This window comes from Microcaecilia unicolor, chromosome 10 (assembly GCF_901765095.1).
Source record: "Microcaecilia unicolor chromosome 10, aMicUni1.1, whole genome shotgun sequence".
Classification (NCBI taxonomy): Eukaryota; Metazoa; Chordata; class Amphibia; order Gymnophiona; family Siphonopidae; genus Microcaecilia; species Microcaecilia unicolor.
Window position 1 is genome coordinate 206,317,081 of NC_044040.1, and position 13,266 is coordinate 206,330,346.

Below are 13,266 nucleotides of genomic sequence, written 5' to 3' on the forward strand. Positions count from 1 at the left end.
CACCTGCAAGGGTTGGCTCTACTTGGCGCACATGCGTGCTGAAGTGGGGGACTTAGGCCTGCACTCCCTGAAACCTCCTGCCTGTGCCTTCACAACGGCTTCCAGCTTGCACTGCTACTTCCTGCTTTGCTTTGCGTTGCCTTGGTCTTCCAGTTCTAGCGCTGCCTTGGTCTTCCAGCTTCAGCCCTGCTTTGCCAGTTCCAGCCTTACCTCGGTCTTCCATTTCCAGTGTTGCCTTGGGCTCCCTGCTTCAGTGTTCCTACATCCAGCATAGCCCAGTGTTCCTGTCTTCAGCCCAGTCCAGTGCTCCAGTTTCCAGCCTCGGTGTTCCACTCTCCAGTCCTTGTGGTCCAGTCTTCTGCCATCCCAGGTCCTGGTTCTGTTGAGCCTGCCCCCAAGCGTCCTTTTCAGGGCCATCCTAAGTCCCAGTTCCTCCGGGCCTGCCCCCAAGGTCATTTTCAGGACCATCTTTTGGACACCAGCCAAGTGACTCATCTGCCGTCTGTTTTTTGTTTTTTTTAATCTATTTTATGCTTTCCTTGTAAGCCACTTTGAGTTATTGGTTTAAGTGGGTTAAAAACGTTTGGAATAACTGACGCTGATTTGAAATATTTTAACTGCTGCTCGAAAACCAGACATAGCCGCTTGTATTGGCAATGACAAAATCCGAAATCCATGCTGCTTCTTGGCAGAGATGGTGATATCCTGTGCTCTCTTGTGTGTTGACATAAAACATGGCAAGTTGATTGTCTGTTTGAATGAAAACTGTCGTATCTGGGGCAGAGGGACAAAGACAAGAAGGAGATAATTCTATAACTGTGCACCTATATTAGGGGTCCAGGGGGAGCTTGGTAGGAGCCTATTCTATGAAAGAATATAGGTGCCTGGAGTGGAAGCCTTGATTTTCTTCCTCTGTTGAGACCTGTTCTATGGTGACGGAAGGAAAAAATTGACTTCCTTCTCTAGCAGTCAGGTGTGAATGTGGGGTAGGTGAGCCCTGGGTAGGGGCTGATCCACAGATCGCAAGTTTTTAATATGCTGAGGACCCTACAGTCTGTTGTAACCTGTTTCCAGACTGGAAAAAAATAATTGACCCTAGCACCCCTCAGGAAGGTCAGGTTATAGGTTGTGTGGAGATACTGGCTAAGATTGCCTTTGTCATTGATGAAGATAGAAAGTTCTCCTGTGGTAATAAAAACCTCAATGGTACTGGGTTGAGTTGGAATGCCTCAAGGATACTGATATGAAAAGTTAATAAATAAAACTAGGATGAACTCGCTGGTGATGGAACAACAGAGAGAGGTGCTGAAGAGTGGAACATTGATGGTGTCCATTATCCCACTTTCTCCCCAAATAATGAGTCTCCAGTAGAAAGTACACCTGCCAACGGATGTCAACTAATCTAGAAGCATGCAATCAGGCTAGATGTCTGGTGGTAGTGGCAGAAGTGGAGAATCTGCTGTCCGTATAAGATGTGTGGTCTGCTAAAATGGCTGCCGGTTGAGTCTCAGTCGGTGAAAATGTCTGTGCTTTACGGAAGATAGCAATTTCTTTCAACAGACCTCAGTAGTGCAACTCGGAGCTGAGGAAGAGGTTTTTTTTTTTTTTTTTACAGCTTCAAGAATCATGCACTCAGTTCTTCATCAGTCTCTTTGCAATTTTTATAAGAATTGCTTATTTACAATTATCTTTTAAATCCTTAAGGATTAAGAACTGGTTGAAAGATAGGAAGCAGAGAGTAGGATTGCGTGGCCAGTATTCTCAGTGGAGGAGGGTAGTTAGTGGGGTCCCGCAGGGGTCTGTGCTGGGTCCGTTGCTTTTTAATGTATTTATAAATGACCTAGAGATGGGAATAACTAGTGAGGTAATTAAATTCGCCGATGACACAAAATTATTCAGGGTCGTCAAGTCGCAGGAGGAATGTGAACGATTACAGGAGGACCTTGCGAGACTGGGAGAATGGGCGTGCAAGTGGCAGATGAAGTTCAATGTTGACAAGTGCAAAGTGATGCATGTGGGTAAGAGGAACCCGAATTATAGCTACGTCTTGCAAGGTTCCGCGTTAGGAGTTACGGATCAAGAAAGGGATCTGGGTGTCGTCGTCGATGATACGCTGAAACCTTCTGCTCAGTGTGCTGCTGCGGCTAGGAAAGCGAATAGAATGTTGGGTGTTATTAGGAAGGGTATGGAGTCCAGGTGTGCGGATGTTATAATGCCGTTGTATCGCTCCATGGTGCGACCGCACCTGGAGTATTGTGTTCAGTACTGGTCTCCGTATCTCAAAAAAGATATAGTAGAATTGGAAAAGGTACAGCGAAGGGCGACGAAAATGATAGTGGGGATGGGACGACTTTCCTATGAAGAGAGGCTGAGAAGGCTAGGGCTTTTCAGCTTGGAGAAGAGACGGCTGAGGGGAGATATGATAGAAGTGTATAAAATAATGAGTGGAATGGATCGGGTGGATGTGAAGCGACTGTTCACGCTATCCAAAAATACTAGGACTAGAGGGCATGAGTTGAAGCTACAGTGTGGTAAATTTAAAACGAATCGGAGAAAATTTTTCTTCACCCAACGTGTAATTAGACTCTGGAATTCGTTGCCGGAGAACGTGGTACGGGCGGTTAGCTTGACGGAGTTTAAAAAGGGGTTAGATAGATTCCTAAAGGACAAGTCCATAGACCGCTATTAAATGGACTTGGAAAAATTCCGCATTTTTAGGTATAACTTGTCTGGAATGTTTTTACGTTTGGGGAGCGTGCCAGGTGCCCTTGACCTGGATTGGCCACTGTCGGTGACAGGATGCTGGGCTAGATGGACCTTTGGTCTTTCCCAGTATGGCACTACTTATGTACTTATGTACTTATGTACTAATAATTAAATGCAAAAACTTTGCTTTTGTCAGCTTTGTCGGCTCAGGGGCAAAACGTCCGACAAGGCACGTTTCGCATAACGCTGTTTCAAGGCAGACCCCATTATAGTTAAACTCCTCTGTTTGCCGAACGGCGATGTTTCATATGCTTCTCTTATATATTATTATTATTATTTATTGCATTTATATCCCACATTTTCCCACCTATTTGCAGGCTCAATGTGGCTTACAGAGTTTGGTTATGACATAATCATTCCATGATATCAGATACAGTTAGTAATGTACGAAGGTTAAGTAAGGGAAGAGGGAAGGAAGGTGTTAGGCAGGATGGAAGTTGGACTTTAATAACCGGGTGGATTGGTGAGGTATTTTTGTAAGGTGGTTTTGTAAGGCTATATATGCACCAAACTCTGGAACACTCTACCAAAAAACATAAAATTCATGGACAATAGCTATCCTTTCGAAAACACCTGAAAGCCCACCTATTCAGATAATTCCTCTCAGACAACCCAATGTAGACAAGCAGATCACTGATATACTCTCCATCATCATGAAAATGGACAGAACTGAACCAAGCCCGCGTCAATCTAGACGGCTCTAAGTCACGTAAAATGTTCACTCTAATAACTGTAAATCACATTGCAACCAGCTTACTTTAAGATAAATGTAATCCTCATAGAATATTAGCACCTATAACCTATTGTACTCTTAGCCACATTGAACCTACCTTTAGGCGGGAAAATGTGGGGTATAAATGCAGAAATAATAAAATAATAATGTGTTGTAACAACTTTGAATAGTTTTGTGTCATCTTTGAATTTAAACACCTCACTTGTTATTCCATTTTCCAGATCATTTATAAATATGTTAAATAGGTCTGGTCTCAGTACAGATCCCTGTGCACTCCACTTATTTACCCTCCTGCATTGAGAAAAAATGGCCATTTAACCCTACCCTCTGTTTGCTGTCCAATAACCAATTCCTACTCCAAAGCAGAACATTGCTTTCTATCCCATGACTCTTTAATTTCCTCAGGAGTCTATCATGAGGAACTTTGTCAAAAGCTTTTCTGAAAGTCTAGATACACTCAGTGGTGTGCTGGAGCCGGCTCGCACTGGCTCGCAAGAGCCGGTTGTTAAATTTTCTTCCGACTTGCGAGCCGGTTGTTATTAAGTGCAAGCCGGCTCTCCCTCCTCCCTCCCTCCAGATCTGGTCCCTCACTGTATAATAGTCATCCTGCCTTGTCCATCAAATTCTTCAGGGCAGGCAGTCTTGCCTGCCCGCTGCCGGCGCTGACTCTCCCCCGCTGCCGGTTCGCTCTTTAAAAATGGCCGCCGAGACTTCCAGAGGCGGACTCGCGAGACTTCTGCTGAAGTCTTGGAGGCTGCCCTTGTAAGTCTCGGCGGCCATTTTGAAGAGCGATCCGGCAGCGGGGGAGAGTCGGCGCGGGCAGGCAAGACTGCCTGCCCCGAAGAATTCGCTGAACAACTCAGGAGGGGGTGGCAGGGGAGAGAAGGGAGTCGCTGGACATGGGTGGCTGGAGGGGGGCAGGGGAGAGAAGGGAGTCAGTGGATATGGGTGGCTGGAGGAGGAAGGGGGTAGGGGAGAGAAGGGAGTCGCTGGATATGGGTGGCTGGAGGGGGGGCAGGGGAAAGAAGGGTCGCTGGACATGGGTGCATGGAGGGCAGGGGAGAGGAGGGTCGCTGGACATGGGTGGATGGAAGGCAGGGGAGAGGAGGGGAGAGAGAAGAAATGCTGGACATGGATGGAGGGGAGGGAAGAGTGAGGAAAGAGATGAGATGAGATGAGGGAAAAGGAAGAGAGGAGAAAAACTGCACATGGATGAAGAAAATAGGCAGAAGCTGGATCCACTGGACAGTCAAGTCTGCGGAGGACCAGAAATGAAGAAGAAAGGAGGAAAGGAAAGAAATAAATGGAAAGGAAGCCTTGGAAACGGAATTAAGAGGACAGATAGCAGCAGAATCGGATACTGGGCCAGCATGATCAGAAAAACAGTCACCAGACAAAGGTAGAAAAAAATCATTTTATTTTCATTATATTGTTTGGAATATGTTCACTTTGAGAATCAGGTGCTCAACATTAAAAGTTTATATTTATTTACTTATTTATGGCATTTTATCGCACATTAAACATGAATTAGATTGGAACCTGGGATCATTTAATTTTTTTTTCCTGGAGTAATGCATTGCCCCCCCCCCCCCAGGCTCTCTCCCTGGCTATAGCCAGCTCTGCAATTTGGGGGGGGGGCACAGAGGGGGACCAGGGAGAGAGCCGCCTGTTAAACATTTACCAGCACACCACTGGATACACTACATCAACTAGCTTGTGTGTGCTATACAAATTATTTACTACTAAATTACTGGCTTGCCATCTGGGCTACTTAGAATCCCACCTGCCATATTTCCTCACATACATTGTTAGTGGGCAAAGGACTGTTTCTCAACAGTTACATAATTCAAGTTCCTTTTACTGGAATTGGCAGTTATATTATACTTCCTGAAATGCAAAACCAACTACTACAGAGCTGCAGTATTTTAGAAGTTGAAAGAATGCACTGGAAGTACAGTCAGTGGCGTACCAAGGGGGGGGGGGCGGTGGGGGCGGTCCGCCCCGGGTGCACGCGCCTGCTCCAAGTTTGCTAACTTCGCTCGTTCGCTGCAGCTCCCTCTGCCCCGGAACAGGTTACTTCCTGTTCCGGGGCAGAGGGAGCTGCAGTGAACGAGCGAAGTTAGCAAACTCGGAGCAGCTGCGCCCCCCCCCCCCCAGTGGTGTGCACCCGGGGGGAGGGTGTCATTTCACCGGAGGGGGGGAGGTGTCATTTAGGGGGGGGCGCTCCACCCGGGGGGGGGGGGGGGGGGCGTATCGGCGATCCACCCCGGGTGCCATCAAGGCCAGGAACGCCACTGAGTACAGTTAGCATATGGAAAATTTCTAACCTCTGTTCTTGACCACAATGGGAACTTGTACAGTTTATTGAAAGGAAGAACAGGGAAAGCAGCAGAGATCATACATGATGGAACATTAATGCACATTTGATGGGAATAGAGAAGGAGTGAGGCCTTGCTGGAAAAGTGGCATAGCTACAGGGGGGCCCGGGCCCCCCAAATTGGCTCTGGGGCCCCCGATTTGGTTGGCAGAGGTCCCCAACCCTCGCCAGCTAAAGCGTTTCTCCCGTGCTGGTCTCACATTGCCTGGTGCCCTGTCCTGCTTTCAGTCGCTGAGCGCCGGTCTCACATTGCCTGGTACCCTGTCCTGCTTTCAGTCGCTCTGCACGCTCGTTTTAATGAAACTGAGCATGCATTCTCAGTTTCATTATAACGAGCGTGCACAGCGACTGAAAACAGAACAGGGCGCCAGGCAATGTGAGACCAGCACAGGACAACACTTTAGCTGACGGGAGCTGGGGACCCCCGCCAGTCAAGGTACATTCGCAGTGGCGGGGGGGGGGGGGGAGCAGCTACAGGTGGTTGGAAGCAGCAGAAGGAGGGCGGTGGCGGGGAGGCGGGCCAAAACATGCCCCCTCACCTTGGGCTCTGGCCCTCCTCCCGTTGAGGTCTGGCTACGCCCCTGAGCACAACAATGAGAATTTCCAGTTGAAGATAAGAGTGAAGGCTCGGAATCTGCTCTGCCCTTCCCTGGACACAATTTTAAACTGATAATTAGGCAACTGGCATCCTCCATATTAATACAGATTGATAAGTGCCGGAAATATTTGGTTATGAAATAAGATACTGCTCTTTCTTGGTAGAAATGGCGTTGCTTTATTTTTAAAATATAGGCAATCTGGGCTTAACACATTGTAACATGGAAATGTCCCATGCGCTAGGCTCAGATTTAAGGGGTCCTTTTACTAAGTTGCAGTAAAAAGTGTCTTTAGTGAGCTCTGAAGGGGCTTTTTTCCCGTGTGCACTGGAGCAGCCGCGTGGCTTTCGGCTCCGCTGGCTCCCTGCTCCCTCTGCCCCGGAATAGGAACCTGTTCCGGGGCAGAGGGCGTAGGGAACCAGTGGAGCCGACAGGCGCGCGGCTGCTCTCTGCACCCCTCCAGCGGCGTGCACCTGAGGTGGACCACCCCCACCGCCCCGCCCTTGGTATGCCGCTGGTCTCATGCACTACTCCCGTGCAAATCAGTTATCGCTCAGTAACGTGTCTGTGCTGATTCACGCTTTTACGCCTGCTCTCCACCCCACACATTCCCCCTCTGAGAAAAATAAACAACAATTTTTAGCGCGCACACTGGGCTTTTACCGCAGGATACCTCAGCATGTGCCGTGGTAAACACGCATTGGCGCTTACCGCAGCTTAGTAAAAGGAACCCTTAATATGGCTCTGTTGGAGAGTTTTTGCTACCAATCTCTTGATTTTCAGATAAGTGGTTTTCTCATTGATTATTACGTTTCACTACGTTGCATTTTTTTTGCTTTTTGGAGTCTTTAAAATCATATATTTTGGGGGGGGGGGGGACACTTCTTGATTTTTGGGACGTTATTTCACATTCTTACACACATGGGAATGGTGAACTCAAGGATGTATCTGGGCACCAAATGTAAGAGCCTGAAACTGATGACTCAGAGTTCTTGTTGCCTAAGAAAGCTCTAGGCTATGGGTTGAGTCATTGCTTAGAAAACTGTCACCATTCTCTTCACATTCATTTATTTGTATTAGGAGTATCACTCCATCCCTGTTTGTTTAGTTTGTGAGAGATTTTCATTTCAAATAGAGGAGTGGCCTAGTGGTTAGGGTGGTGGACTTTGGCCCTGGGGAACTGAGTTCAATTCCCACTTCAGGCACAGGCAGCTCCTTGTGACTCTGGGCAAGTCACTTAACCCTCCATTGCCCCATGTAAGCCGCATTGAGCCTGCCATGAGTGGGAAAGCGCAGGGTACAAATGTAACAAAAATAAAATAGATACTATTGGAGATTCTACATGGAATGTTGCTATTCCACTAGCAACATTCCATGTAGAAGGCTGCGCAGGCTTCGGTTTCTGTGAGTCTGACGTCAGACTCACAGAAGCAGAAGCCTGCGTGGCCACATTGGTGATCTGCAAGGGCCGACTTCTACATTGAATGTTGCTAGTGGAATAGCAACATTCCATGTAGAATCTCCAATAGTAGCAACAGTGGAGGAGTGGCCTAGTGGTTAGGGTGGTGGACTTTGGTCCTGGGGAACTGAGGAACTGAGTTCGATTCCCACTTCAGGCACAGGCAGCTCCTTGTGACTCTGGGCAAGTCACTTAACCCTCCATTGCCCCATGTAAGCCGCATTGCATTGAGCCTGCCATGAGTGTGAAAGCGCGGGGTACAAATGTAACAAAAAAAAAATGCCAGCATTTCCTTCCTGAAAAGGAAATTAACAGCCGCTGATTGACAAAGGTCATAGTAACTTACTAGAATACGATAGATATAGACCCAAGCAATCCATTTTAGTCTGCCCAGCGAGGGCATAGCCAGACCTCGTGGTGGGCAGGGGCCAGAGCACGAGGTGGGGGGGGGGCACATTTTAGTCTGCTGCCACGCCGCTGCCCCCTCCCCACCGCCTCGCCCCTCCACCCAACTGCACCCCACAGCAGCAAATACCTTGGCTGGCGGGGGTCCCCAGCCCCTGCCAGCTGAAGCCTTCTTCTCCAGCGCTGGTCTCCGGCGCCACCGCGTTCCCTGCCCTGCTCTCTCTTCCTCCTCATGTCCTGCATGCTCAATTTCACTGAAAGGAGAATGGCGGAGATCTGCGCTAGATAAGGCTTCAGCTGGCGGGGGCTGGGGACCCCCACCAGCAAAACCAGGGGCCCAGATGAAATTTGGGGGGGCCCCCACCTAGCTACGCCACTGCTGCCCAGTAAGATGTTTTAAGGACTGGTCCCTGAACCAGTCCCTGAGTCAACTGAGGATGCTGTAGAAAGAGGGGGATGGCCAAAGTCATTAATAAAAAGGAGCATCAAGGGGTTGGATATAGGATCCATGATGGTACTCAACTCAGGACACTTGATAAAATGACCAAATCAGATATATTGAGGGCAATTTTATTAAAGTGGAGCGGGGGAGTGGCCTAGTGGTTAGAGCACCGGTTCAAATCCCTCTGCTGCTCCTTGTGATCTTGGGCAAGTCACTTAACCCTCCATTGCCTCAGGTACAAACTTAGATTGTGAGCCCTCCTGGGACAGAGAAATATCCAGAGTACCTGAATGTAACTCACCTTGAGCTACTACTGAAAAAGGTGAGAGCAAAATCTAAATAAATAAAGCATTTTCAAGCATATATGTGGGGAAATGTCTTTATAAAGTTATCCCACATGAAAAAGTATGCACAATAAACAGAAATTACATACTTTTACTAGCCTCAGGTGAATGCGTGTTCAGGGGACAATATTGGGTGGAGTTGTAATTTATACACATCCTTTATAAATATATGTGTTCCTGAGCAGGCACAAATGTCTATAGGTTCCTTTTAGCTCTTATTTTTGCAGTTTTTCTGGGGCAATTTCCTGCTCTCATAGCCTAGGCGACTTGTTATAAAATGACCCTCATTGTATGCAAGCGTCTGGGGGTTGAGGGGTTGGGCGAGTGGTGCAGCAGCGGCTGCATAGGATACAAATATGGAGGGCTGCAAAAACTCCTCCCAGCCCACCAGCTCTTCTCATTGGTGGTGGTGAAGTGGGTGGGGCACCAGTAAGCGAATCACACAAGGCGCAGCTATAGCTTGGAATGATCCTAGTGATTATAAAACGGGGGGGGGGGGGGGGGGGGGGAAAGTTCTGCAGTATTTCTGAATAAAGACTTGTGCGCCACGATCCCAGCTCTGGTTCCAAAAGGAACAGACAATTAAACCAAACACATCCATGACATACATGTAAATAAATGGAATCACATGAAAGATGAAGGTCACTTTGCAGGTGATTATTTTACAAACCTTTCAACAGTGGCTACATTTTCCAGCTCGTCGGGATTGAGTTTGTAATTCGGATTTTTGGATGCTGGATCTTTAATACATGAGAGCAACGTGGAGCCTTGCGTTATGGCTAACTTTAGTTCATCCTGGAAAAGAAATCCCATCGTGAAGAGCAGTTTAAAATTATTACTTCACTTGTATTTACATTAGCTGCTTGCTTACTGTTCTGAATCAGTTATTAAACTTTTCACGTTATGTTTGCTCTGTTGTACTGAAGCACAGTGATGGCATCATTGTTTCGATGCTGGAAGATGTGTAAGTATTTTTACCTGAATCAAATGAGTCATCAGCCGCGCCTCTTTCAGCTCTGTTTTGATCCGACACCCTGCAAAATCTTCCATCTCCCTTTACCCAGCTAGAAGACAGTGGCACTTCAAGCCGCATTTGCTACCTCTGTTGGCAGATTAGCTCTGTGGTTTGAAAGCACAGGGTCCTACGGTGTTATGGAGCCTCCCAGCACGTACCAAACAGGGTGGAGGGATGCTCCAAAAGACGAGCAGAGACCAAAGCTCTTCCAAAAAGTTACATATATCACTCTCCGGTTAAGTGCCGCTGAATATCCCCACTTTGGCAGTGGGAAACAATTTAAGCGGGCAGCAAAGGCTCCTGCCTGCTTGAATCGCTTTGAGTATCGACGTTTATATGCGTAATGGGTTGCATATATGTCAGTGTCTTTGATATAAACCTGCCCCCATGGAATCTAACAAGATCACAGGCACATTTATTACAGCTGTGATTTTCTTAGACTCAGACTCCAGGAGAGGTGCTGGAACTTTCTTGATGCAGCTCCTATGGAACTGACGATGCAAAAGGATGAAAGTGGGCAGCTCTTCTCCTAATCCATTCCCCAATTTGGCCTGAGTTCCACATCTTGGAGGGCTTGCCACCTTTAGGAAGAAGGTAGTTCATAGCCTCAACGCTATGGTAGATGCTAGTGGGGGGGGGGGGGGGGGGTTGGCTGTTGCTTGTCGGGATGAACTCACAGTCACCTGTTAGCACGCCAACCACGTAAAATTTAACTCCCTGTTGTAGATACTACAATAATGAACTCTGCCACATTAGTTGAATATTTTGAATAATCAGGTATGTTAAAAATGAACATGTTCACATTATTTTTAAAGAGGGTGCCTTTGGTGTTTAGGGAAAGGGAAATAGGACTTGATATACGCCTTTCTGAGGTTTTTTTTGCAACTACATTCAAAGCGGTTTACATGTATTCAGGTACTTATTTCGTACCAGGAGCAATGGGGAGTTAAGTGACTTGCCTAGAGTCACAAGGAGCTGCAGTAGGAATCAAACTCAGTTACCTAGGATCAGAGTCTGCTGCACTACTAGGCTACTCCTCCACTCCACCAATAAGAGCCAACCTCATCAACCTCATCAGTGATGTCACAATGGCTTGATTGCTCGATACTTGGCTCACTTCTGATATTGTGATGTCATAAGGGAAAGGGGGAAAGGGAAATGGGACTTGACATACCGCCTTTCTGATGTTTTTGCAACTACATTCAAAGCGGTTTACATATATTCAGGGTACTTATTTTGTACCAGGGGCAATGGAGGGTTAAGTGACTTGCCCAGAGTCACAAGTGTACATACCTTTGTTTCATCTCATAATTTCATTTTCCATTAATCAGGAAGAAACATTTACCAGTTTGTAGAGTAACAACCAGTAACACTGTTGGTGAGAAGGGTGTTACCACAGATGGCTTGACCCACCTTCAGTTTTTCATGCTGCTCAGTGTGGATCGACAGAAGCTCTTGGGTGCACTGGACGTCGTTCGGAAGCTCCGTCTCGGCAAGCTTTGTACCAAAAGTCTGCAGCATCTGCGCTGTCGCTTTTACGGTTCGTGCAAATGTTTCAACGGCCTGTGACAACAGCAGCGAATGGTTACTGTCAGCCCCTGCGTTCAGTATTTATTTATTTATTTGTAGCATTTGTATCCCACATTTTCCTACCAATTTGCAGGCTCAATGTGGCTTACATTTGCCGTAATGGCGGTTGCCATTTCCGGGTAACAGAATTACAAATGGTGTTGCTTTAAGGTGCATACATACATGGTAACATACATGGAACATACATAGAACAGATCGTGGTGTATATATATATACCATGTGCATACATACATGGAAAAGAAGAATACATTATGTATTGCATGAAGGTTCCTGAGTAATAATTGGATATAAAGGCACAAAGGGTCCTCGGACCAGAGGCTAAGGCAAAAGGGGCCAGTCAACAAGAGAAGGGAATTCGGGGACAGATTCAATATTCTGCAACTCAATCCTAAGTGGCTTCTTGAAAACTACCTCCTATTACCAAGCCTGTTAGTGTTTTTGAAATACGTTATCACTGTCTGTGCAAGAAAACATAATAGGCTGGTGTGATACTGGTGAGCATGACATGGGAGGTCCTTCCACTCATCACACACAGAAGGCACATTTTAGATAATATGTGGACAGGGGAATTCACACATCCAGGCCGTGAAGAACTGTCTCCTTATATTTATTTGTGACATTTATATCCAGGGGTGTGCTGGTAAATTTTTAACAACAGGCTCTTTCTCCAGACATAGCCAGCTCTGTAGTCGGAAGGGCCAGGAGTGGCCGTGGGTGGGGGGGAGCAACACTTGCCTCTCCCTCCTCCCTCCCTTCGTGCGGGCACGCTAGGCATACCTTTGCTGGCAGCCAATAAATGGACTGCCACCACTCCCAAAGTCTTGCTCTGAGCAGCATGCTGGAACTTCTCTCACATGCTTGAGAAGTCCCAGCCTGCTGCCAGAGCTGGAAACAAGGAGCGGGGAGCAGCAGTATTCTATTTACTTGGCTGGCAGGGCTCAGCATCCTCACCAGCAAAGTAACAGATAATTCAGCAGGGGGCCCAAGCCCACATTTTGGGAGCCAGTTGTTAAAGAAGCCATGGAGGGCCCTACTTTAACAACCGGCTCCCAAAATTCTTAAAAACTTAACAACCGGCTCTTGCGAGCCTGTGAGAGCCTGCTCCAGCACACCACTGTTTATATCCCACATTATCCCAAACATGTTTGAGTTCAATTTGGCTTACAATAAACAGTATTAGATACATAACTAAGAATACTGCATAAGAAAGTAATTTGTTGTAAGAATCCAATTTTACAATACAGTATCATAAACATACTGGGATAGCGATGGATGTTTAACATTTAGAAAATCAATTATGAATGAGAAATTGTACATTGAAGCAAAGAGAAAGTTAATGGTAAATAGAGTAATAACCAATTCAGGTAATAATTAGTTGTTTGAGATATGGTTATTTTTTGTGAGGGTTTGTTTCATTAGGAACGATTTGAGGATTTTGTGGAATCTAGTATATTCCTGTGTATTTCTTATTTTGGGTGCTAAGGAATTCCACCATTTCGTTCCTAGGTAAGTGAAGTCTGCAGAGTGGACACTTTTGTA

The 13,266-nt window shown here is 46.7% G+C and overlaps 1 protein-coding gene across 1 annotated transcript in view; it reads right to left on the reverse strand.

Moving 5' to 3' along the window:
* The window catches only part of MCF2L2 (MCF.2 cell line derived transforming sequence-like 2), a 410,388-nt gene that overhangs the window by 283,536 nt on the left and 113,586 nt on the right, over window positions 1-13,266 (reverse strand). The window contains exons 7-8 of the mRNA XM_030216237.1: window positions 11,551-11,700; window positions 9,793-9,917 (exon numbers count right to left, since the gene is read on the reverse strand). Coding sequence (XP_030072097.1) covers window positions 9,793-9,917; window positions 11,551-11,700 — 275 coding nt within the window. The remainder of the gene's footprint in view (window positions 1-9,792; window positions 9,918-11,550; window positions 11,701-13,266) is intronic.